Raw genomic sequence first — 23,126 nt, 5'->3', positions numbered from 1 at the left:
ACAGCCTGCCGAACGAAGTCAAAAATCCGAGACTAAAATGTACCCACGGCCACAAGTCTACCGCAGAATTCAAGAAAAGGTTGATCTTTCATTCCAATTCTCTAGCCACACAATCGCAGCCCTGCGAGCGACGCCAGGCGGCTCTTCGTGTCCCCAGTGAAACGATAAAACGGTGGAAGAGATCCGCGTCCGTTTCATCCACGACCGTTGAAATCGACTTGGTAACCTCGGCATTGTTTTATCGTTTCACTGGGGACACGAAGAGCCGCCTGGCGTCGCTCGCAGGGCTGCGTTTGTTTGGCTAGAGAATTGAAATAAAAGATCAACCTTTGCCCTTGAATTCTGCGGTGGATTTGTGGCCGTGGGTACATTTTAACCTGGGATTTTCGACTTCGTTCGGCAGGCTGTCCCGATTGAGGTGTTTAGATAGCCTAAAAGAAAGAGGGACTACTCGTGGTCTACTCCTATAAAGTAAACGTTTATTTTCTGGATCTAGCCAACGCCTTGAACAACGTTGTAGTACATCAGGAACATATCACATGTGATATGCTCCTGAGTACATGTATTTTTAAAAGTTAAGGTGGGACTTAAGGTGGGACCTAAAAACACTTAAAAACACACCATGTTTCAAACATTTTTTCGTGGCCAAGAGTTAACTCCAAACCATGGCAAAGTATACATTTATAAAAAGCTCAAAGACCAAAGATTATGAAAAAATATTTGTGGACCCTATAACTGTATTGTAACCTGACACCGGCTGATTAAATCTGCCACCTTCTGGGGAATGCCAGGGCTTACTTGAGAAAAGATAACTCCTACAAGAACTGATCAAAAGGAATAATTTTTACATTTTACAAAAGAAGACAAACAGCTTGCTGGGATAAGCATAGAGATTTTTGAAAAGTTAAAAGCACGTGAAATGATGACCAGTTAAATCTGATACAGAAAATCTAGCATACGTTTCAATACATAACTTTGACAGAATGCACTGGATGGAAAAGTTCTATGCTTATCCCACAGAACGTACTAAAAATAACAAATCCTGAAAATTTTAGCTCAATTGAATAAATCCTTCTCAAGATATCTTTTCTAGAAGGCGAAAATAACTCGTTTTGAGAAAACGAGCTTTAAACTTACAGTAACAGTACTTGTCAAAATAAAACTTCAATACCTTAAGATTCGAGTTCCGTAAAAAACAAAGCTTCGAATTTCTTTCAGAATTTTAGGTTAAGTCCCGCCTTAAGCGGAGGCTGCCTTGAAACGGAAAACGCAACAGAAACGGGCTGGAATTACAATGTAAAACAAACCAGCCTTGTACCTTAACGTCGGCTCGTTAATCATACTCGGTACACGCTCGAGCGTACTCGGTATTCGCTCGGGGCACATGGACTTGCGGTTTCCCGCGCTTTACTCTCTCCTCCACAGAGGTTCCCTAGGGAAGGTGGAAGTTGATTGGGAGTGGGAAGGCGCGCAGGGGACAATGGGAAGAGGGAAAGGCTTCTCCCTTCTTGACGTTCCCCGCGTACTTCGGTTTTCCCTCTCTTAAGCCTTGGCTCCGAACTACCAGCCTACAAGGTCAAGGCAGCACGAAAGAGGCCTATGCGGAGGACAGAGCGTGACTTACACGTCAAAACTTTGGTTGGAAAGAGTTAACGTGCTCGATTAATTGTGTGGTATTCGGTGGGCAATTTTAATTATGAGGATTCACATGAACTCAGTCATTGCTTCCCTTTCTCAATTCCCTCGAAGAAAATCGTCCATAGCGCCGCCATCTTAAAGTAGGCGTAAGACCGCCATTACCATACGAGTCGGAACATTTGAAAGCAATTTTGTGGCTGACGTATTTCAAAGCCACTGTGACGTAGTCAAATCATGAGTTGATAAGCAACGAATACACACAAAAGATAAATATTTTCAAAAATACCGCGGATCTTTAAGGAAAAGCTACTTTGCAGACGAATTTCCACCTGTCGTGGCATGAAACGGTAGGGAAAACTCCGTCCTTGTTCTTAGAAAAAAGGCTGTTGAAGCTTTGCTACAAATGTGTGGTGAATTTGGCAAGAAACGAGATGTCAACTGCAAGGGTTTTTTTACTAGGAAGAAAGGAAAGCATCTACCCGCTATATGGTGCTTTTTTAGCTCTTTAAAAAAAACTTTTCAAAAACGGACATCTAGGGGTCTGCTGTGAGAACTGAACAAATCAGTGGGGTGTCAACGCGTAGTAAAACCAGCCAATTAATGTGGTTTTTATGGTATGATACTGCGGAGATATTTCAACAGATCAAGTATAAATGGACGAGAAGACGATTAACCACCACTGAACATATTGCAAAGTTTAAAAACATTCTCTGGTTAAAAGTTTTAAAACATGAATGCATAAACTTTTTATGAGTATTAATTCATTACACTAGGGCCATGATCCATTAGCGTGCGAGCTACTTAATTTTAACTAGCATTTTTTCCCCTTTTGTTTTATCAACTTCTTTGTATATTTTTATCATGTTGTTTTTGATACTCTTTTTTGTTCATGTACTCACTCAATTCTCATCTTTCGTCGAAGCCGTGCAGTCTAATTGCCGAAAACTCGCTTATTTTTGTTTTGTTTTTGTTTTACAAACTTTAACCTGAGAATGTTTTCAATTTTTGCAATAATTAATGTGGTCTTTTATCGCATAATCTTGCATGGAGATATCATATCCTTGATAACTATTATTTGTAATCGGCTGTATATTTTACATAAACTAGAAACCTGCTGTTTCATCTACTTCATTTTAATTTATAAGGCACGCAAAATTAATTCATCCACTTAGCTGACAATAGAAGTAAAGCAAAACACTTCATTTTAGTCCCCTATCCATCCATTTTTCTTCACACCTCCATCCGCTAAAGCTCTAACGGCAGTTTTTTTGTTTTTATGCCACTGCTCGTTCGGCACTTGCAATGTCAACGGATAAGCAGGCGGACAATTAATTCCAGCATCCGGTTTTTCCACCGCCCTTGTATTCATGGAGCTCTCTTCCTCTTTAATGACTGCACACGCTGGGTTCAAGTCCATCACGAGCTTCGGCCTCCCTGGGTCCTGACTCGTCGCGAAAAATCGCCTCGCGCTCGATCTCGTAAACGTCCACGAGCTGCGAGAATCTCCTCGCGGGCCCGTCGGATTTAAATGTCGGACATCGCCTGAGAAGATACTGCGTCGGATTCGGCGATAGACACGTTTTAGTCCATTTCGGAATTGGCTCGTGATTAAAGCATACATTATAGGGTTGCAAGCTGAATTCACTAACGATAAAACAGTTGCAGTTAGTATAAACGTTACAGGAATTGTTGCTTCGGGGTATACAGTTACTAAAGGGGGTATAGTGTAATAGGGTAGCCAACAAATTGTATACACTCCAAGGACAACATAAACCATGACAGTTTTCTTTGACGCTGAGAGATTTATGGCTCCACTTTTAAGACGCCTGTTTCTTGCATCGCGAATCTGGATGTTTACGATCGTTCTAGCGTGCCTTCTCGCTACAACATGAATCCTGGTGTAACAAAAAACGGTGATAGCGTACGGTAACACGACACAGCTGGCTGTTTTGAAGAAAATAAATCCATTTTTATCCTGGAGATGTGAAGAGCAGCTTTGGCTGGGACTTAGTGAAAATCTCCCCCAACCCACAAGAGGACACAATGAGACGAAAGTTGATTGAAACCATATCCAGACGAGAACTAACGCCGTTCTTCGCTGTGTCACAATTGTTTCATACTGAAGGCAGTTCAAAATACTGTGATAACGATCCAAGGCAATTACCGCCACCGTTAATGAGGATGCGATCCCGTAAACCGAATTTAAAAACCCGTAAAATGCGCAGACTTTGTCGTCGCTAATTTTCCTCTCCTGTGCCAAAAGCGAGTCGGCAGCTGCAGGTATGAGAATGATACCAGCCAATAGATCTATCACGCTCAAATTAGCGATGAAAAAGTTCGTACACGTGCGAAGGCGATTGTTTCTCGCTAGAACGACCAGCACCAACACATTTGAAATGATATTTACAACAGCTGTTAGAATCAACACAACGGCGAAAAATATACCTGAAGTTCGCGATGGCGTCTCCAAATTTCTATCTAATTTTGTCTCGTTTCCCAATCCCATGATAAACTCCACGTTATCCTTTCCAGCTTCCGTCTCCCTTGTTCTCTCGAGTTTTAATCTGCAAGGAGAGCTAGCTCCTCTTAAAACATCCTCTTATCAAACAGACGATCTCGCGAGTTCGTTGGAAACCGCAGAAAGCCTAATGAAGCACGTAATGTTTACCCCACAAAAACAAAGCAAAACTTTTCTCGCTTTTGATTTGATCGTATCGCCCACTACATCCATATTTCATGCGTGTTTTTCTCCACAATGGTAAAGCTGGTGACGAAAAAAGTAGGATATTTTCAGTTTATGTGAAGTTGCAAACAGTTTACCTAGCGAAATTTAGTTGCAATATTGGTCTGCATTTCGCTCAAATAGACTTTAAAAGGAAATTGACTGTATAAAAATCATTCGCATTCGGCAAACATAAAATTCATATCACAATTGTGTTTGCTTTTAATTTTGACAGAGACGGCACTTATGAATTTTGACACAGCGGTTCTCACAAATTTCTTTCAGCAGAAAACTCAGTCTTTTCAGAAATGACAGATTTCGCAACTAATTTTTTCCATATTTTGACTTAAATGATATTTTTTTCGCATTGCAAACTATGAGATAATTCGTAGAGGACCGCAGGATAATCTTAATTCTTTTTCAATATGCAGATAGCTTTGTTTCAAAGATAGGTTATAAAATATTGATGCTTTCCTTAATTCATCAATAGTCCAGCCTTGATTAAAGTTTTTCTGAAACTTTAAAATCTAACGAGAAAATTTAGATTTCACCTCAAGCTATCAAAATTTCCACCGAGGGTTGAGACTGGATAGCAATCTTGACTTTAATTTCTACATCGTCACAGTTATTTTAAAACACGCTCTCTGTTAAAAACAATTGTTCATGACGTGTTTTAGCTAAGAACGTGCTGACTATATACCACTTATTAACGATTTTGTCAACAATTCAGCGCTATCCGTCCTTAACCTCACATACTCGGATATCGCATTACTAGCTTTAACCCAAAAAGTTCTCTCAATGTAATAAAGTTCATGGAAGTTTTCAAAACATTTTGAGTGCTTCCAGTCATAGCAAGAGAGGTTAATTGAAGGCGTCTATTGAAATTCCGAATCAGCTTACTCGAAACATCGATGATATATTGTATTAATTTTAAGGCAGAGCAAATCCCTGAATTTTCTCAGTGCAGTATATCTGCGAGCTTATCAGAACTTACGGAGCAGAGCTTGTATACAGACTTGAAATGCTTTGTGTTCAGTAACAACCGTCAAATGGCTAGACAAGGTACCTTTTTCAAAATCCAGTTGACAATGTAGTCTCAATGTGTCTCTGACTTAGATTGACGCTATCTCCTTTGTATAAATAAAAAGCACATCCGCTTCTTGAAATAAAAACACACTCAAAAGCTTTCTTATAGACCCCTATGAAGGCGCCAACTGTCTTATTAACCTGCCACCTGTGCAGTATTTGAATAGAAACTATTGGACAAGTGGAAATGGGTTTATAAGCTTCGAGTAGGTGGAAGCTATTAGTGTCAGACAAATTCAGTTGACATGTTTATCAGAAAAAGGTATTCAACCAAAGATTAACATTTTAAGGTGAGGCATGATTTCTCCTAATTTCACCGATTTCAAGAAATTATATTAACTTTGAAATTTATTGAAGCTGTACCGTATTTGAACAAGATGCACCAAAAGACTCGATTTTAATTTACAATAAAACAAACAGAAACCTTTCATCGAAATTGGCTTTTAAAATAAATCGCTTTTCATTAATATTTGGCCTAGTCTTGTTACTTGTTCTTAAAAGATCTAAAGCTCCAAAACACATTCGTTGAAAATATTTATACGTACATGCTACTTTTAGTGAGAAATTTCAAGGTAGCTTCGACATCAATGAACTTGAGTTTTAATTATTGCTAGATGAATTTCAGTCAAGAAAATTCGCAGTTTGCCTTCACAGGTTATTTATAGTCTTAAGGCGCTTGGAAGTTCAATTTCTCTTTAGAAATGCAAGATGTGTGAAATGTCACGTATTTTTAATTTACTGGTACAGCCAAATTCTACTAGCTTTCAAGCGGCGAAATTTGTTGAGATTGTGTGCGTGAGCTGTCGTGCCTTTTTTACTCAGTATTATCTATAACACAGTTAGGATACCCTTATTCTACAGCTAGCTGATACGTAAGCTATGTATTAGGACCCATATAGGCTCTTGCAGCAAGGCAAGTGAAACAAGTCGAGTAATAGCTAAGCATTTGCATTGCTGCAACAACTGTATACTCTTAAAAGCAGATTACGACTTAATGCATTTAGGATTAGCGTTAAAAAGAAAAAGCTAAGAGAGTTTAACACTTGCCGATGTCATTGTAGTGTCCGCTTGTCAAGTTCAATAAGACTGCGTTCTAATTACTTCTAGCAGAACACACAACAAAGAGTAAACGAACAAAGGATTAAGGCTATTTGGTCGGATTCTATGCGTACAAAATTACTTGTTTAACTTTTCACGACAAAGAACTCATGAGAACTTTAATTAACTAAATGTCACTTCGCCCCACTTTTAATCTACCTCTCCCCTTTCATCATCACACTTTTTGTTTTGGCTATTGTCACGAATATGCTATTACACTCAAGGCGCCCTGTTTATGAACTTAAGCGTCAAGAGCAAAGTCATCGAAGAAAAACACTCTCCATACCCCTCTCTACCCATCTCCGCTAGAGGGAAAGGTACTCCAGCATGTTACTCTGGGTATCTGCGATGTTGCTCTAAGGTTGGCTTTACTGGTGCATATAAGCGTGGTTAAACTTGCGCAGACGCATTAAGGTGCTGTTGAGTAGTGTTTATTTGGGGAAAAATTACGTAACAAAAGGTGGGAACACGTGAAGCTAGGGCCCCGTCCACACCACGCCGAAGGAAGTTGAAAACGGAGGTTTCACTCTTAAAACGCATCAATTTTTTCGTCCACACTACGCTGGAGGTATTTTAAAACGTAACGGTCAGCGGTCATTTTGGATCTGTGTTTGAGAAAAACTCGGTATTTACTGTGCGATTCTTTTGTTTTCCTGTTTCTAGCTGAACCATTTTAAATATTGCCACTGCTTAAAAATGTCTGAAAAGACCACTTCTAATTCTAATTTGTTCCTTAGTGTCTTAGAGTGGAATTTAACGGCGTCAGGAAGTCCAAGTCATAGATTGGAACAAAGACTTTTCAAAATATCTCTTTCGAAGTTTAAATAAACCAATCTTTAACATATTTTCAGCTGGTTCTATTGTTTAAACATCTCAGTCTGTAGATGTTAGAATACCGTACTTTGTTGCGCAGCTAAGTAATCAATAAAGTTAATACGATTTCGAGTTTCAGAAAGCAGTTACATTTATTACTCACTCAACCTGCTGTTCTTTGTCCGTTACGAGATGTCTTGGATACAGCCAAGTATAAGAGTCAGTGCTCTTGTTATTTTGTTCTTTTTAACACATTTGGTTGATGGGGTAAGTAAGTATTCGAACTTTTTTCCCCTCTTTATCGATATTTTCATATCTGACCGACATGTGTTTATTTCACGCTGTTACAGCTTACAAAGCCAACTTTAGTCTAAATCATTCACTCGAAAATCCATGAAGGTGGGACTTATCATTACAGTACTCAAGTTTATTCCGCCTGCTATTTTCTTGTTGCGCTACCAGCGTACAACTGTTCCAACTGTAGAATATCAAAGCGGTTTTAAATGGTACTTCAGTTGCAAATCAACCAAATGTATGATAACATTGCGGTCATCAGTTCTTCACTCCAGTTTTTCATTCATTCATTCATTCTGTTTATTTTGCCTTTTTACTTAATGTACAGTATTTAGAAATATTTCAATGTGAGGCGAGGTTACCTCTAGAAACCATCAGGCTTTTAGTCGAGGCCACCTCGTACGTAACAATACGGTTACATAAATAGTGCAACAGTGTGCGGCTTTGCCAGTTCAGTAATTAGTTTCCTCATGTTCAGTAGTTACTTAGTAGTCTGGTTTATTTATGGTAATCATTTGTGTTTTATCACGAGAGTATGATGATAAGAGAGTCCACCTTATTCCTAAGTCATTCCCTCAAATTATCCTCATCTTGGTTAGAATGAACATTTCGGCAACGTTACTCAAATAAAAGCTGATCAAAACGTGATTTAGCGAGTTGCATAATTTGTCTATCCTAAGCAGACCTATCTGGCCGTGAACGTGAACTAGCCTCTTCTCGGCTTTCACAAGCTAAAGAAGAGGATGGGCCCCTATCACCAGATAAAACATGCGAATGCCAACCCCACACAATGACGTGTTAAACACACATACCTTGTAATTTACACGTTGTCGCACGCAGGACTTTTTTAGCGTCAGCTCGATGCTTGCATCATGTGAAACTCACACTCTACTTCTTTTATCATGTAGCTTGTTTGACAGTGATCTTTTCTTACGTGCCTTTAGAATATGAAATCATAGTTACAACCGCCGACGAATACCTGGCTGGGACAAGCGCAAAAGTCTTTATTAAAATTATCGGGTTGGATGGTCAGACAACAGGTTCAATTGAGCTGGGCAATGTCGGAGTTAATGACTTTGAAAAAGGCTCGTAAGTAGGCTGAAACTCAGTGTATTTTCTCCTGTTCGTGTTTTAAAGAAGCGTACGATTATCATTTATTCGTATGAAACGTTTTACTCTTCCTCCAGTAACGCAAAGGTCGTGGGTTCGGATCCCGTTCAGAGCCTGAAATGTTTTCAGGTCATTTTTCCAGTAGTGTTATGGCTACATTCACATCTTTCATTCTTTCTTCTTCCAGTGACTAAGGATTTTAAGTGCGTTTAGACCCTAGCGACCATTTTAGTTCACCGTTCATTTGCATTGGCAGCACCCACCCCGAGGAATGAGCCACTCCTGGGAGAATCCCCTTGTCTGGTCAATACCCCAACGGACAGTTTTGTAAAATGTAACCTAACCTCTTCATAAAAACGGGCTTTTGGTCAACCCTTGCGATGACAGAGATTAGAAATTCGTTAGCATGGTAACAGAATTATTTACTTTTGAAAAGTGACAATGTTTGTATCCGACTCAACTCTAGCCTCGCTTCTGTGTTAAGGCCTGACCACTAAGCACAAAAGTGTAAAATGGGCTGTTGGAACTTTCGTTCGAATGACTGTTGAAGACATCTTGTGCACGTTAATTACTTGTCTGTTCTGAACATAGTTAATAGACGGTAACAAAATTCTTTGTTGCATGTTTTGTTCGGGTTTTTGGCCTTGATCGTGCACAAAACATGTAGTTAATTTCTATCCAAACAGCTCACTAACAGAACCGTTTGGGCTACACACATAATGTATGAGCGCAAAACAAAAGATTGTGCACACTCATAGACCTTCTAACACAAATATTGGCATCATTTATATTGCAAAATCAACCTATTGTCACGGTCAGGCAGAATCTAGGCGAAAGAAAGTAAAGGACCAATTATGAAAAGAAATTATTTTTTTTGATATACCTCAACCATTCTCAGAGTTGTATAAATGAGTTTTTCTTTATACCTTGTAGGTGGTAATAACTGTTAATGGCTCTGAGCCATACACATTTCTTTTCAACAAATGGCTGTTAACAGCAAACCAGTGGGAAACAGCCTACGGTAAGATTTTTGTCAACGTCCATTGTACAGCGTACAACACATGTACTCACGCACGGTTCCTGACGTTTGGAACTTTTTGCTGAACATACATATCAAGACAATCCATACAATTTCTTCTATAAAGTATCACAGTGACAGTGTGTCAAGTATTTCATCGTGTTTTGGACCTCACTCTTGCTGAAGAAAAAATAACATGATCAAATAGAGAGTAAAGTCCAATTTTGGCCAGAGCAGCATGCGGACACACCCTTAGGACACCCTTAAGACTAACTGAATTCACCATGCGGACTGCGTAGAAAACACCTTTTGCATGGCCCCAGTAGGCAACATATAGCAACTCTTTCTGAACTAAATCCTTCCCAATATAGTTATATATGTCCTTGTACGTTTTTACCTTCAGAGGATGACGAATGTCGAACTGGTATTTCTAAATGCGAACAGATATGTTTTAACACATATGCTGGTTATCGTTGTGGTTGTTTGAAAGGCTACGAACTAGATGGCAAATACAACTGTAAAGGTAATTAAGTGATTGATTCAGTATCTTCCACTGACAACAGTATCAGTCTGCCAGTGAAATATACAGTGTTGACTGACTGACCGCTGGTGAAAGCTGGACCTAGATAGGGACATGTTGTTGCCTAGTCAGTTTAAGGTTCACTGGAATGTTCCAATTCTGTATCTTCGTCAGAGACTGTACGTCTCATTTACTGTCTTTACCAGCATTTAACCACGAGCGTCAGAACGCACTTCAACTCAAGTGTGGCTGTCCTATAAATTTTAAAGTTCGATTTGATTAATTCATGGCTGGAGGATTCTTGCAACATACCTCGTAGAATCAAAGGTAGTCTTCTTCGATGAATGAACTTCCTCTGTAAGCGACATATATAATTCTCTTCACTTAATTATGTAGAAAGAGCTGAATACGAAACCATTAAAGTATACTGCACTAAAATAGTACTCTAAAAATAATACTTTTTTTCAAGATGAGGACGAATGCAAGACTAGAAGCCATTCCTGTGACCTGGGAATTTCAGTGTGTATCAAAACCCAGGGGGCCTTCACATGCCAGTGTGCTGTTTGGTATAAACAGATCTCAGAACACACGTGCCAAGGTGGGAAGACTGAAAGAAGGCAGACAGACAGACAGGCAGAGAGACTGACCGATCGACCAACACACACATGCATGTAGACAGACATAGACAGACAAACATACAGACACACAGACACGCACAGATGGACAGACAGGCAGACCGACAGAGGGACTGTCAAACAAACGGGCAAGCGGCTAAACGGGTTAGAGGACAGACTGATAAACTGCAAACAGACAGATAGACAAACTGACAGAGACAGCCAGAGAGACAGACAGACAGACAGACTGACTTACAGACAGATACGCACACAAATACATACCAGCGGGTAATTGCAGTTTTGAGATTAGTTATAACTTTTGTATTTCTTGTTGAAGACAAGAAATACATACGAAAGAACAGTTTATTGACGTTAACCGTGCCAGCCATTTATTGATATTTACAGATGTAGATGAATGTGCAACTGGAGAGCACAAGTGTGACTTAAAAACATCAAAATGTGTGAACAAACTAGGAAACTACAGCTGTCATTGTAAAGAAGGATTAGCTCAAACGGGATACAATAAATGTCTTGGTATACATTGTTCTAAAAGCGACAAATGAAAAACTCATTTTCTTAGTGTTTTCTTGTGGGGAGACCACCCTTGACGAATTCTACTGATTACTTTCATTATATTCTCTTACTCAGCCAACTAATGCAGCGGTTACCAAGCTCTTGGTATGGAAAACGAAAAGTTAGTAATCAGTCCATCACAGCGAGCTCCCACTATCCCCGGTACCCTCCTTGGAGCGCGCGGTTAAGAGCTGGTTACGATAAGGGTTGGTATGCTCTCCCTAGCGACGTTCCCTCGCCTTGGATCCAAGTGGATCTTGGGAAGCCAATATGGCTTAAAGGTGTAGCGACTCAAGGCAAGAGGTTTACATTTTAAGTGGACTTACAAGATAGGCTATTCATTGGACAAAGTCACCTGGTCTATTTACCATGGTAATGGACAGACTGATAAGGTATAACGGCGGTACCAATATCCTTGTCGGTATTAAGTCTATAAACATTACAGTAAAGGGTTCAAGAGTGGAGTTTGCAGCCAACAGGAAAGCGGGCGAAAATTGCTTTGTCTTTGCAGCTATATGACCAGAGCAAAATTTTAAACACCAAATCATTTTTGACAAACCTGCATGCTGTAGCCCTAGACTGCAATTTCAAAAATGTTGGCCGGTTTCTTTGAAGAGCCGGGTAAACTTGAGAATCAGGAGAAAAACGCTGGAGTAGGGACGAGAATTCGAACCAACCTCAACCCACATATGAAGCTAGGCCTGGAATTCAAACCTACTATGTTGGGGCAGATCGAGGAGGCGTTCGTTCGGGGGCTTCGGTCGAACCACTTAAATTAAAAAAAAGGCATTATAACACGCTGACATGGCCTCAGAAGGCCGCAAACCCCATTTCTGAGGACCTCAATTTTAAAAATTTTCCGTGAGAGGATGCCTTCAGGCCCCCTACAGGGGACCGTCTTCGGCAGTCTGTATCTCGAACTCCCTTCTCTAAAATTTTGTATCCGCCCCAGCTACGGGCCACATTGGTGGAAGGCGGGCACCTCATCATACACGAGCCCCCTTAGCTCCTCTCATTTTTTTCTTCTAGTGCTTTCTGGAGCAATCCTTTTACTCGTGACAAGTTAATTTTTCACTTGTCTCTTTTCAGGTTTTCAATGGAAACACAGACTCCTACCCCGTGGTGACAAATGATTTGGATATACCGGTTTACACGCGTTATGTGCGGATTTACCCTGTGTCTTGGAATCGTGCTCTTGTTCTTTTAAGTTAGAGTTATATGGCTGTTCGACTGCATAGGTTGAGAATAAAGGCAATCTTGAAGCCGCTACATGTGATGCGGTCTAATCAATCATTAAATTGTAGCTTGAAAAAGTTGCTTAATTATATCATGCAAAACAAAGGTGCTTGTGATTATATATTGTAAGTTCTGCGCCGCGGCCCGCAAAGGGGATATTTTAGATTTAATTAAATTGAATTAAAGTATACTGGTAACAGAGCGGCTTCCAATCAAATCCCTCAGTTTTAACTGATCCTACGTACTTAATTTGCTCGTGTCTAATTTTGGATGTGTCATGTAGTCTTATCATTGCAAAGATGGGAGAAATACGATGAAATGCCGTATGTCAAAGTAAGAGAACATGATCGGGTCAAAGAGAATAAAACAATCGAAAGGAGCCAGTAAGTAGTTAGTGGTGGTTAGTAAGGATCAGACGACAAAGAGAGTGGAAAGGTTGAGATCCAACCTTTCGCTGTTCGCTGTTGTTCAAACCACAGTGTCAAGTCGAGGCTACAGGACAGCCTTCGGCTTCAATGTAAAATGGGGTTGACTAGCCTACACGACTTCTACGGTTCGTGACATTTGTACATTTGCCTTTCTCTGTTCGGTCACTCGACCTTTCTTGCCGCTTCACTCGTGTTCATGAAGGGCACTTCATGTTGTGTAATAAGGAGGAATTTTAAGTGGAGTTGAGCCGTTAGATCGTGCTATGGCAAATTTTTATAGGCCATAGGTCTGTATGGTTTCCGCTGTTATCTGCACGTCGACTCGTTGAGTTTAACACCTCTGTAATTTGCCATGTGTTTATGCATTGCCTGTTTAGGCTCATTTCTATTGCAAGGTATAAGTCTCCATGAATTTGCTTTTGAGGGACAAAATATGAAATTTACCATGAATATGTTGCTTACTTGCATTCTATATTGGGACGCCGGGCAGTGCTGTGATTAGAACTGTTTGCAAGCACAGTAGGTAGATCGTTATCACGGATAACTTCATTTTCATGGAGGGTTAGCTCCCATTCTTTAGTAAAGGTTTGTTATTTTACAGTTTTATAGTATTGGAAACGGCTATCAACTAACTGACGTTACTAAAATGATAGAAAGAAAAAATAATATGCATGAACTAATCAAGAAAGCCCAACCTCTTGCTTGTCAAGAATGAAAGGCTATTGATCAGATTTGGAATATGAAATTCCACGGTATATGACGGAGGCAGCATCCACACTATGCCGGAGAACTTTGAAAACGCAGCTTTATTTCTACGGTTAGGCCTACCGTCCACACTAATCCGTCACGAAAACGGAGGTTTTCGAAAACGCTCTTCAAACCGGAGAAATTTGAAAACGCAGCTTTATTTCTACGGATAGGCCTACCGTCCACACTAATCCGGCACGAAATCGGAGCTTTTCGAAAACGCTCTTCTCTCCGGAGCAATTTGGAAACGCCGGCTTTTCGTTTTCGTGTGGACGGAAAACATTTTGAAAACGCAGATTTTCTTAAACGATGGCATTACGACAATCATGGAAATTCCATTACCGTGATTTCCTCAAACACAAACACAAATTCTTGAGGCGTAGTGTGGACGGAAAACATCTGATGCGTTTTCAGAGTGTCTCTCCTCCGTTTTCAAATTCCTCTGACGCAGTGTGAACGGGGCGTTATATGCATAGGACAAAATATTATCGTAAGGCAATCTGTTATTTTTCGCCAACACACTGATTAACGGCGAGTCTTTTTAGGTCAAGTTTTACGCTCCAACCAGCAAATAGATTTCTCATGAACAAAGACATTCTTATGAAGTGTTATGGTTGACACGTATGGCGGCCAGGTTAATTAAATCGCTGGTTTTCTTTGTTGCCATGTGCTGGTGGCCTTTTCAAGAAATGATGTCAGTTTTAGCCTCAACTTCATCACATCGTCCAAAATTTAACACCTTTGTTCAAAGCGAAACCTAATTTAAACACGGTAGAAGAAAACAGCAACACTCGCACTCGAAGATTCCGCCTTGAAATTGTCCAGTCTACACCACAACAAAGGTAAGTTTTTCGGCCGATAGACCAAGTCAGTGGTAACTGAAAAGAAAAGAAAAACATAACAAAAACAGTCATGACTTTATAGCTATATATCATCAGTGTTACAATCTGGAACAAAAGATTATAAAACAAAGAAAACGTGTTCATGTTTCTCTTAATTTGTTTTCTCTCACGGCATTTTTTATCTTTCGTTGGTTTAAAACAAATGAGAATAACTCGTAGAAATCACGGAATTTTCTACAGTACTGTCTTCAACTTTATAAATTTTTGAGATGATTAATTGTTTTGTTAAAAACATTCTGCGTGAGTGAGTTCTATATGAAAAATCTTAAGCATATTTCACGCTAGGTAAAAGATAAGGTGCCGCCATTTATCCTTCACTCTCGGTCATTTTCTCTTGTCTCGGTAAAATAGGGAACAACTTGGTTATATCGTTAAAGAAGGCTGATCTTTGCCACCAGAGACCCCTTCCACCCTTAGCCTTACGTAATGTCGGACGATTTTAATTTCGGACACAGAAAGAGGCCAAAAATAACCCCGCCCGAAATGTTTAAGCGTCCGAAATATTTACAGTATAAAACTTTCAACTAACGCCAAAGTTATTTTATAATTTCCTTTATGGAGCGAACACGGCTTGAGATACGTAACAGCTTGATAGAATATGTTATTTTCTCGTCGGTGTATCTGTAAAACCTTGCGGATGCATGCAGCATAAAACCATCATTTTCATAGCCTGTTGTTTCAGTCTCAGTCGTGTTTTGTTGGCGTAAATTTACTTTGGCTATGTTTCCGTAAAGAGTAAGAAATTTTTGTCCGAAATTTGTCTGAAAAGAGATAAAAAGTGTCCGAAAATTACACTTCCGAAGTAAAACATCCGAATTTATTTTTTGCAATTAATGTATACTAATAAGCACCAGGCTTTGGATAAGAAGGACGATGACTTTGGTGCCTGGACAACTCGCTCCCAACCGTCGTTATAACGAAACCACCTTCGACATCAGTTATCTTTGTATGTTGTGATAAGCGGTCGATCGCAAAACTGCTAGGTAACTAACCTCTCCTGGTTGAAACTGCATCGTTCTTTTGGTAGCATGTCGCGGGCTGGTCGCAAATGGCAACCTCTGTGATCTTGGAACTATACTGAAATGTGGGAATTTCATCATCGGAATCAGGCATTTTGTTTCGATCTCTCTTTTTTCAAAATTAATTCAATTAATTTCAGTTATACTAAAAGTATAATATTACTTTCACGTGGTACTTCACAGCTAAAACCCTGGCCAAACGGAGTCGCAAGCAGACGCGTTTACTTGCGACTCCGTTTGGCCAGGCCTTGCGTGCACTTGCGTTGACTTGCGATGACTTGCGCTCACTTCAAGGGTCGAAGTGAGCTCAAGTCGACGCAAATTTTTCTCCGTTTGGCCACCCAACCCAAGTCAACGCAAGTTAAGTGACGTCCATTAACCTTTTATTAGCCAATGAAATACAGGATATGTCTGCCTTGAAATGGGTTTTTTGCGACCTGCGTGTACTTGCGAGGAAACTTGCGAGTCCGTTTGGCCACCCAACGCAAGTCTCTACGCAAGTTCAACTTGTGGCTAGTTGCGACTACTTGCGAGTCCGTTTGACGTGGGCTTAACAGCTCAATTGTGCCGCGGGACATTCTCTAAATGTGTCTTACACTGAAAACTAAACGTTTTCTTGCAGGAGAACCGGTACCTGGTTTGTAAACAGACACCGCCCGCTGAACAAAATGTTAAAAGACCGTTCACTTTGTAGTTCAACACGTGCGTTTTAATTTTCTTCGGGAATATACTTCACAGATTAGGCAGCGCTTGCGCTTACTAAAATTTTAAGAAGAAAAAAGAACAAAAATTATGGAACATTTCTTCTTGCAACCACGTCGCCAATGTTAGTTGGCTTCATCTTGTCAGCTCTCCTAATCAACTTTTATTTGAAGCTATGTAAATTTTGCTGCTCAGTTTGTTAATTTTGTCTGCTATTTACCTGCCTCTTGTTCTTTTTTCACTATTATCTGAAAGAAGTGCAAGTGGTAGGGAAATATTAGACTCTACCTCATGCCCAGACCCTCATTTATTTTGCGAAAAAAGGAAAAAAAGAAGTGTGGACGCTTCACTCTTATTCAAATGCGAAGCTCGACTCTCAACATCTTTACCCTAAAAGAAATGCAAATCGTATGGCGGTTCACATATGACTGATACTTTTTGATTTGTAAGAATGTATTTAGAAGTTCTTTCCGTATCCATTTTGTTTCATGTGCAGTTTGCTGCCGTCTGACAAGAGATTGAAAGAAGACTTTTGAGAAATTTAATGCAGCTTAAGAACGTAGAGGAACCACAACACTGAGGCAGACGAGCTGCACTCTGTACACGAACGAAGCTTTAGCGAGTTTGTTCCGTAGCCAGCCTTGGCGTTGCTGATTGTAAAGTGAAGTAACAACTGAGTTAAGAGTCGGTAAAATCTTGAAACATTAGATACTTGACATACTTTAGTCGTCACAATTGGGTTTTCAGAATAAAGGTACAAAACTTTTATATATAGATAAATAAAAATAAATAAAGAGTATAAAAGAAATCCATCAGTGTGTTCAAGACTCTAGAAATTTGAAGATTAAATTTTTTCTTGAACAACCGTTTGAAATCCTTTAGTGAAGGTTTCAACTTGAGCACAGCCGAGAGTCTAATGAGTTTCAGAGTTAAACTGTTCTTTAGAAGAACGTTCTTTGTCCGGTTGCGGTTTGTAAAGAGCAATCTGTAAATTTTGCGAGTTTCTTGTCGTTCGTTGATGATGCGTTGCGCGGTCTTGCGTGCCGTGCGTTGTGCGTTTGAGTCTTTGGCCATCTAGAAAATAAGACTTCTGGCGCCACCCAGTCATAATTTAAAAGTCATTATCGGCAGACGGTAGTATAGATGCATTCTCACCTTAGGCTGGACTTTTCAAGCTAAAAAGCTAATTCCAAAATGACATGCAATAGCTGCAGGGAAGCATTGGTGTTGGGAAACGGGATCAACAGTTTCCCAATAAGATCAGTGTTAAACTAACGGCACAGTAAACTCTTAAAATCGAAGAAAAATTATTTTGGGAGCGCACCATAAAAAGCCTCGACAATTCCTCACTCCCTGGCTAATATTCTTTAGTACACTATATTGTGGAAGCCCGTTAATTATGATCCTCTACCATTAATATACGCAGTGCAACTAACACACTGAAACATTCATTGCAATTAGTGATTGGTTGCAGGACTCCAATCTCATTAACGAGACTAGTTTTAGGATAAAGATTGGCAGAAATGTGGTTCGAGTGGCGGGACTCCTCCTCAGTTCAAAGCAACCGAACAATTAAGAACCTGTAAGGTTGCTTGAAAATTTGCTTGAAAAAAAGGTAGTGACTTTGACGGAGTCTGAAGAACGGTGTATCGGGCCATCTAGTTTGTTCGTGTAGGAGGTCATAGGCCCAAAAATATAACAATCACCGTCATTTACAGTCTTAATAAAAACAACTAGAAATTCTAGAGACATTGGGTGAATTAAGGAAGAAATCTTCTAGAAAAGACAATTATTATGTTCCCTAGTGTGATCTTAAGTTTAGCATCGATAAAACTTAAAAGAATAGTCAACAAGTCTAGACAATTATAATTATTGAACGCAATAGCTGGTTTTCACGTGACGTCACTCAAATTCAAACAACAAAACTTTTGATCTTCCTGCGATTTTACTTTAATGATGCAGAAGAGCAGCTGAAAACTAATATTCATACAAATTTTCGCCCCGAATGGGTTCTTGGTTTTGTGATACACTACGCTTGAATTTCTAAGCTTTTGCGTGACGCGACATTTACATGACGGTCTAGAGAGCTGTCATGATGGTTAAAAAAGTGACTTATTTCGGGGAACTTGGCTATTTGAACAGTTCATGTCTTAGAAAAAGTATCATTTTAATGTTTTAGAGTTTCTCGAGGGATAAATTCACGCTTTTGTAGCAAAACTCAGTGACAGATGTTTCTGGTGGTTTCCGGCCGCCATGTTGGTGCCCATACGGATGGGCACCAGCATGGCGTCTCCACACAAATCTCTGTAAATTTGGGTAAAAAATTTCTTCGCATATCTCGCATAAGAAAAATTTCTGTGACCAGAATTTTGGCGAGAGTCTTTGCATATTTACCTTCTTTTATTTCCCAGATTCTAGACTTTATCTATTGACTGGTTTTGTTTTTTTATTTTGATCTATTTTGAATTGCGTGACACTGAAAACCAGCAATTACGTCATTTACGTCGCCGGTCAGTCAACTGTCTTGGCAATTATTTGATTTGCCAAATATTGAGTTTCCTACTCGGTAATCTGACCCGTCAAGACGCATTTTCAATATATACTCTGACAGGTCAAATATTGAAATTTCAAGATCTGACCTGCCAAATCTTAAAATTCCAAGAATGGGCCTGTCAATCTCGAATTTGAACACCGGCCAAATATTGAATTTTCAAGATTTTTACAATTTCTAAGACGTAGATTTGACATGCCAAATCTTAAATTTCAAGGCTGCTGCTCATAAGCTATTAATCAATAAGGTCTAATCTGTTAAAATATATTTCAACTTTTTCTCACTGGCTACCTTCAGAGGTTCAGTTCGGTTTGGAACCTGTTCTGCTCTACACCGCTGCCAGATTTTACAAGATTTGACCTGCCAAATTTTAAACTTTTAAGGTTGCTGCTCATAAGCTATTAGTCAACAAGGACTCATAATAATGCTAACATATATTTCAACGTTTTCTCACTGGTCGTATCAGGGATTCAGTTCTGATTGCTAGGAACCTATTACGTTTCATACGCTACCAGATTTTACAAGCCAATTATTGTATGAATTTGCAAGATTTGAACTACCAAATTTTATATTTTCAAGGCTGTCGCTCACAAGCCATTAACCATCACTGAAGGATTAATATATTAAAATACCTTTTGATTTTTCACTGGCTAGCTTTAGGGGTTCGGATCTTGTTAGAACATGACCTGTTCCACACCGCTACCACATTTCTGCGTGTCCACCGTCGATGAATGAAAAAACGCAGAGAGCGGCTGAGGTTTGGTATTTTCCATGCATACATGAAAGGGTCGACCACGGAACTCATTGACAAGAATTCGTTGGCAACATAATGGTACACTCTGTATGCATAAGAGGTTCGGCAAGAGCAAAAATATAAAACATGGACGTTGATAAAGTAAGGTAAAAATGACAAATAGAAAACAAAAAGGATCAATAGAGTTGTATGGGCCATCTTATTCTCTCTTTCTAAATACTTTCTCCTGTTCGCCGCTGTCAGATTTGCTCGGACGTCTTTAAGTTCTAGTCTTTGCAGAGCAGCCACTTTATGTATTTTCACATAAACTGCTGTTAAAATAAATGCTGGGATCACAAAATGTGAATAACAGTAGGCCAACAGAAAATTTTCCTTCTTCACATCCGCAACGGGAAGAACTGACATAACTAATGCATTTGCCCAAATGATAGCAATGGTAGCTTTGGCTCTTGCGTTGGTGATTTTCTGTGGGTATTCAAAAGGTCTAATAACTGCAATATATCGATCGTAGGACATCGCCAAAAGCGTGGATACAGCCACAAGGATCGACACAGCTCCGATGAAGTGTTCTGTCATGTTAAGAATTGGAAGGTTTCCCAGACCACAGTACCTGTAAGTCAGCTCGCCGGCGCGTAGGTAGCTGATGATTCCCATGAAAAAATCTGCAACTGAAAGATTTGCGATGAGGAATACAGAAGGCGTGCGTAGGCATCGGCAAGGATCGCGATAGATTGTGGTGAAGAGAGAGGCATTTCCGAGGGTAATGAATGAACCGAAGATCAAGTCGATGACGATCAAGACAAGGAGAAGTTCTGCTTGGACTGACGAGATGCTCGTTGCATATTCGCTAATAGTTGTCGTTGGTGTTGAATTCATGGTAAATTTCTTCACCTTCTTGTCCCAATTTTTTTTTGTTTGGAAGACGTCCCTAACTTAATCTGTGTGAGATGTGTCGAACACAATATTCGTCGTCTTTGTGGAATGCCGGCAATCGCCCCAAAATGTTGACTTTCAGATATAGATATCCTGCGTTGATGACGTACTCTACACTGCATCTTTTGTTCCCCATGGCCAGGGGGGACCTCCTACCCATGGCTAGTAAATTTGATGTTTCTCATCAAACTGGAGTTTAGTGAAATTTAAACCTGATAGCTGTCTTAAGAAACGTCACCAAGAGGTGGGACACAGCATAAATAGACGTCGAGCAAACTGCATAAGATCAAGTGCCTTTGTTTTCAACTTATCTTTAAAACAAGTTGAGATTTACATCGATCACTGATCATGATCTGAATAATTATCTCTTCCCGATTCTTAAAATCGTGTTTTACATGAAACCTTAAATTGTTTGTAAATGGTTTTTTATCGGTGTGTTCAAGATTAAGAGAGATTAAGGAAAGCTGTTAAGGCAAAACGTTTGAATTTGAATTTCATGTTTTTGAGAAACGTATCACCTGTTGTTGTGCAGGGTGACAATCAGTTCACGGTGAACTGAAAATTAAGGATTATTGAAATTATCAGGATGATAATTTAAAAGCAATCTGTTGACTTGGTATCAAAAGCGATGATGATTTTCCACGGTTTTTACATGTAGGTAATAAAAAAGATAAAATGCATGTTTCCAACAACAAAGAAATGATAAATCTGAGCTGGATTTCTTTTCGTAGCGTGTTAAACTGATATCTTCTCGGAAACCGTGAAGGACTGGTGGTAAGTGGGCTTGACTCAAGACCGAGCGGTCTGGGTTCGAGCCCAAGGTGAAGTAGAACAGTAGAGATGCATTCTTGGGCAAGACACTTAACTCTCACAGTGCCTTTTTGGGGCTTTAACTATTTTTTTGTTGTTTGATTTCAGGTCAAGCTCAGGGACTCGGCAAACTTACTACAAATGGAAACCATCCTGCTTATTTGTAGCCTGCGAACGCAAACGTATTTCCGGCTGTCGCTTGTAGCCGGAAATACGTCTGCCTTCGCAATCTAACAAATTTGTGATAATATTAGAAATAAGGAAAAATTAACTGAAATTTGGCTAAAAGAACCAGTCCAGAATCATTATTATACCAACTGTCATCAAACCAAGTGTGCAGCCATTGTACTCGAGCATAAAACCGGACTGAAAACAGCACTTATGTCACTTACAGCACTTATGAAAGTCATGAATCCAAATAAGACCATTTATATTCACTGTCAAATGAGACAAGGAATATCAACCAGGCAGTTTTGATGTTTACCAAACTAAGTGCATCTACTAAGATTAGATGTGATCTGCCTATCCTTTGAATACTAATTCTTTTCCATTTATTTATCTACCGACAGTTTGGAAAAACAAGCAGTTTCTCACTAAATTTAATCAATTTTTCAAGCCCAAAATGCTGCTTCTGCATGTTATTGAACTAAAAAAAATTAAACAGCCACTAAGATTTTTCATTTCCCCTGGCTTTGGTAATTATGTATTTTTGTTTTAATTAAAGAAAAGTCCATCAAACAGTCTTTGAAGATAATATTAAGGAAGACTTTTAACTTTCCGACTGGTTCAGCAGGTGTAACGGAGGACAAATAACCATTAACAAAGCAGCAATGAGAGAGAGAAAAAAAGGCAATCGCGTCCTGTTGTCTTTGTGAAAAACATCTAAAGGGAACGGTCCTTTGTGTCTCTCAACTGGGTTCCACAAAAACCAGCATGTTTTCACAAGCGATTCTTATTAGTTAAGTAAAAATGTTGACATTAACACTCGCTACGCTGTGTTTCAACTTCCTCTGCTGTTTTTTTTCTTTGTTTTCGTCACAGGAACGTATTTTTTCCGTTGTTTTCTTTAAGGTAAAACATTTTCAGGACATCCTAAGTTATAACATACATGGCATTTCTTACCTTGTTCTTGCGCAGGTCTTTTCTCATATTGCCTCCTAAATTTAAAACTGGTATGTTGACACAAGCTAAAACGCAGAAGCTTCCAACCGGTCGCTATTTATCCCTCCGATTTGCTTAAGCGAATTGTCTCCTCGAACTTCCGTGATTTGCCTGGTGTTTTCGAATTGATAAAAATGTTGTTTTGGATATCGAAAAAAGGTCAGCTAAAATTTTCGGAAAGGCAGCAGCTGCTATGGTTTTCGGGAAAGGCGGAAAAAAACCGAATAGATTTCGAGAAAACTCAAGTTCCGCTAGAAGACCTAGAATTGCGCAACAGATTAAAATTTTATAGCGTAGCCTAAACAGAATCTACATAGCTCTAAAAGCACTTCAGATAGCCTAAAAAGGCAGTTAAAAGCATTTGACAGAAAACCGTCATTGGGTGGTCCTGAACGCT

General features: G+C 39.6%; 2 protein-coding genes, 2 long non-coding RNA genes and 1 pseudogene across 5 annotated transcripts; 2 read left to right on the top strand and 3 right to left on the bottom strand.

Moving 5' to 3' along the window:
* Positions 1–459: 459 nt before the first annotated feature.
* LOC110062454 (histamine H2 receptor-like) lies at positions 460–4,568 on the bottom strand. Its single transcript, XM_020769376.2, has one exon. It carries the CDS (start codon positions 4,142–4,144, stop codon positions 2,843–2,845), a length of 1,302 nt encoding a protein of 433 aa, XP_020625035.1. The 5' UTR covers positions 4,145–4,568; the 3' UTR covers positions 460–2,842.
* Positions 4,569–8,486: 3,918 nt separating this feature from the next.
* LOC149103463 (uncharacterized) lies at positions 8,487–13,105 on the top strand (annotated as a pseudogene). Its single transcript, XR_016202188.1, has 7 exons — positions 8,487–8,855; positions 9,695–9,782; positions 10,183–10,302; positions 10,769–10,970; positions 11,251–11,447; positions 11,562–11,878; positions 12,576–13,105. The product of XR_016202188.1 is annotated as an uncharacterized LOC149103463 (transcript).
* Positions 13,106–14,613: 1,508 nt separating this feature from the next.
* On the bottom strand, positions 14,614–23,070 carry LOC110062489 (uncharacterized). The gene is made up of 3 exons (XR_016201968.1): positions 22,691–23,070; positions 15,792–15,876; positions 14,614–14,775 (listed from the first exon to the last, which is right to left on the bottom strand). It is a non-coding gene; the product is annotated as an uncharacterized LOC110062489 (long non-coding RNA).
* On the top strand, positions 14,657–17,328 carry LOC149103462 (uncharacterized). The gene is made up of 2 exons (XR_016201969.1): positions 14,657–14,739; positions 16,441–17,328. It is a non-coding gene; the product is annotated as an uncharacterized LOC149103462 (long non-coding RNA).
* On the bottom strand, positions 19,210–20,941 carry LOC110062452 (adenosine receptor A2a-like). Its single transcript, XM_089273380.1, has one exon. It carries the CDS (start codon positions 20,699–20,701, stop codon positions 19,715–19,717), a length of 987 nt encoding a protein of 328 aa, XP_089129506.1. The 5' UTR covers positions 20,702–20,941; the 3' UTR covers positions 19,210–19,714.
* Positions 23,071–23,126: the final 56 nt, after the last annotated feature.

This window comes from Orbicella faveolata, unplaced genomic scaffold (assembly GCF_042242905.1).
Source record: "Orbicella faveolata isolate gen_17 unplaced genomic scaffold, um_ofav_v1 contig_35, whole genome shotgun sequence".
Taxonomy (NCBI): domain Eukaryota; kingdom Metazoa; phylum Cnidaria; class Anthozoa; order Scleractinia; family Merulinidae; genus Orbicella; species Orbicella faveolata.
This window is presented reverse-complemented; position numbering and strand designations above follow the sequence as displayed.

What these genes read in the sequence shown, in the direction of transcription:
- LOC110062452 (XM_089273380.1), bottom strand. Translation starts at nt 20,701, where the DNA reads ATGAATTCAACACCAACGACAACTATTAGCGAATATGCAACGAGCATC.
- LOC110062454 (XM_020769376.2), bottom strand. Translation starts at nt 4,144, where the DNA reads ATGGGATTGGGAAACGAGACAAAATTAGATAGAAATTTGGAGACGCCA.